The 1,613-nt window shown below is 70.2% G+C and overlaps 1 protein-coding gene across 1 annotated transcript; it reads right to left on the bottom strand.

Moving 5' to 3' along the window:
- Positions 1 to 409: 409 nt before the first annotated feature.
- Positions 410 to 700, bottom strand: LOC127056748 (cytochrome c oxidase subunit 6B2-like). The gene has a single exon (XM_050965000.1). The coding sequence runs from the start codon at positions 698 to 700 to the stop codon at positions 410 to 412; it is 291 nt and encodes a 96-aa protein (XP_050820957.1).
- Positions 701 to 1,613: the final 913 nt, after the last annotated feature.

Here is a 1,613-nt window from a genome sequence, read left to right on the forward strand (position 1 = left end):
CCGGCTCTTCGGGAGCCAAACCAGGGGCAGCTACCCCCGGGCCACCTCCCCCTCTCGGGGTACCTGTGTCTCGCCGGTGTCTTCCAGTGGGTCCCAGACCATGGGTTCCTCAGGATACCGGGCACGGAGCAGGCTCGGCCAGTCCTCCTCAGGATACCGGGCGCGGGGCAGGCTCGACCAGTCCTTCTCAGGATACCGGGCGCCGGGCAGGCTCGGCCAGTCCTTCTCAGGATACCGGGCGCCAGGCAGGCTCGGCCAGTCCTTCTCAGGATTTTTTTTTTTTTTAAATGCAAGAAGCAGGTTTATTGTGGGTCTGTGAGGAGTCGTCACCACGGGATGTGCCGGAGGGGGCAGAGCCTCGCCACAGGGTGGGGCCTGTGGATCTGCCCACCCGCAGGTGCAGCTGGGCCTAGATCCTGCCAGCGAAGGATCTGTCGTCTCGCTGCTCATCCCAGCGCTTCACCCAGGAGATGGGACATAGGGACTTGTAGACCCGGTAGTACCACTGGCACGGCCTGGTGTTCTTTCCCTTCGCCCCCACTGTCTTCAGGCAGCGGTAATAGTCCAGGTAGTTCTGGTAGCAGTTGCGGGTCTGGTTTGTGTTGGGGAAGCGGGGGTCAAAGGGGGCTGTCCGGTAATACCCCCGGGACCCCTCAGGGGCGCCCTTCTCCTCCCCACCGGCTCCATTTGAGCTCTGCATTCAGCGTGACTGCTCAGGATACCGGGCGCGGGGAAGCTCAGGCAGCTCCTCAGGATACCGGGCGCGGGGCAGGCTGGGCCAGTCCCCCTCAGGATACCGGGCGCGGGGCAGGCTGGGCCAGTCCCCCTCAGGATACCGGGCGCGGGGCAGGCTGGGCCAGTCCCCCTCAGGATACCGGGCGCGGGGCAGGCTGGGCCAGTCCCCCTCAGGATACCGGGCACGGGGCAGGCTCGGCCAGTCCCCCTCAGGATACCGGGCGCGGGGCAGGCTGGGCCAGTCCCCCTCAGGATACCGGGCGCGGGGCAGGCTCGGCCAGTCTCCCTCAGGATACCGGGCGCGGGGAAGCTCAGGCAGCTCCTCAGGATACCGGGCGCGGGGCAGGCTGGGCCGGTCCCCCTCAGGATACCGGGCGCGGGGCAGGCTGGGCCGGTCCCCCTCAGGATACCGGGCGCGGGGCAGGCTGGGCCGGTCCCCCTCAGGATACCGGGCGCGGGGCAGGCTCGGCCAGTCCCCCTCAGGATACCGGGCGCGGGGCAGGCTCGGCCGGTCCCCCTCAGGATACCGGGCGCGGGGCAGGCTCGGCCGGTCCCCCTCAGGATACCGGGCGTGGGGCAGGCTGGGCCGGTCCCCCTCAGGATACCGGGCGCGGGGCAGGCTGGGCCGGTCCCCCTCAGGATACCGGGCGCGGGGCAGGCTGGGCCGGTCCCCCTCAGGATACCGGGCGCGGGGCAGGCTCGGCCAGTCTCCCTCAGGAAACCGGGCGCGGGGAAGCTCAGGCAGCTCCTCAGGATACCGGGCGCGGGGCAGGCTCGGCCAGTCCCCCTCAGGATACCGGGCGCGGGGAAGCTCAGGCAGCTCCTCAGGATACCGGGCGCGGGGAAGCTCAGGCAGCTCCTCAGGATACCGGGCGCGG

This window comes from Gopherus flavomarginatus, chromosome 8 (assembly GCF_025201925.1).
Source record: "Gopherus flavomarginatus isolate rGopFla2 chromosome 8, rGopFla2.mat.asm, whole genome shotgun sequence".
Lineage (NCBI taxonomy): Eukaryota > Metazoa > Chordata > Testudines > Testudinidae > Gopherus > Gopherus flavomarginatus.

What these genes read in the sequence shown, in the direction of transcription:
- LOC127056748 (XM_050965000.1), bottom strand. Translation starts at nt 700, where the DNA reads ATGCAGAGCTCAAATGGAGCCGGTGGGGAGGAGAAGGGCGCCCCTGAG.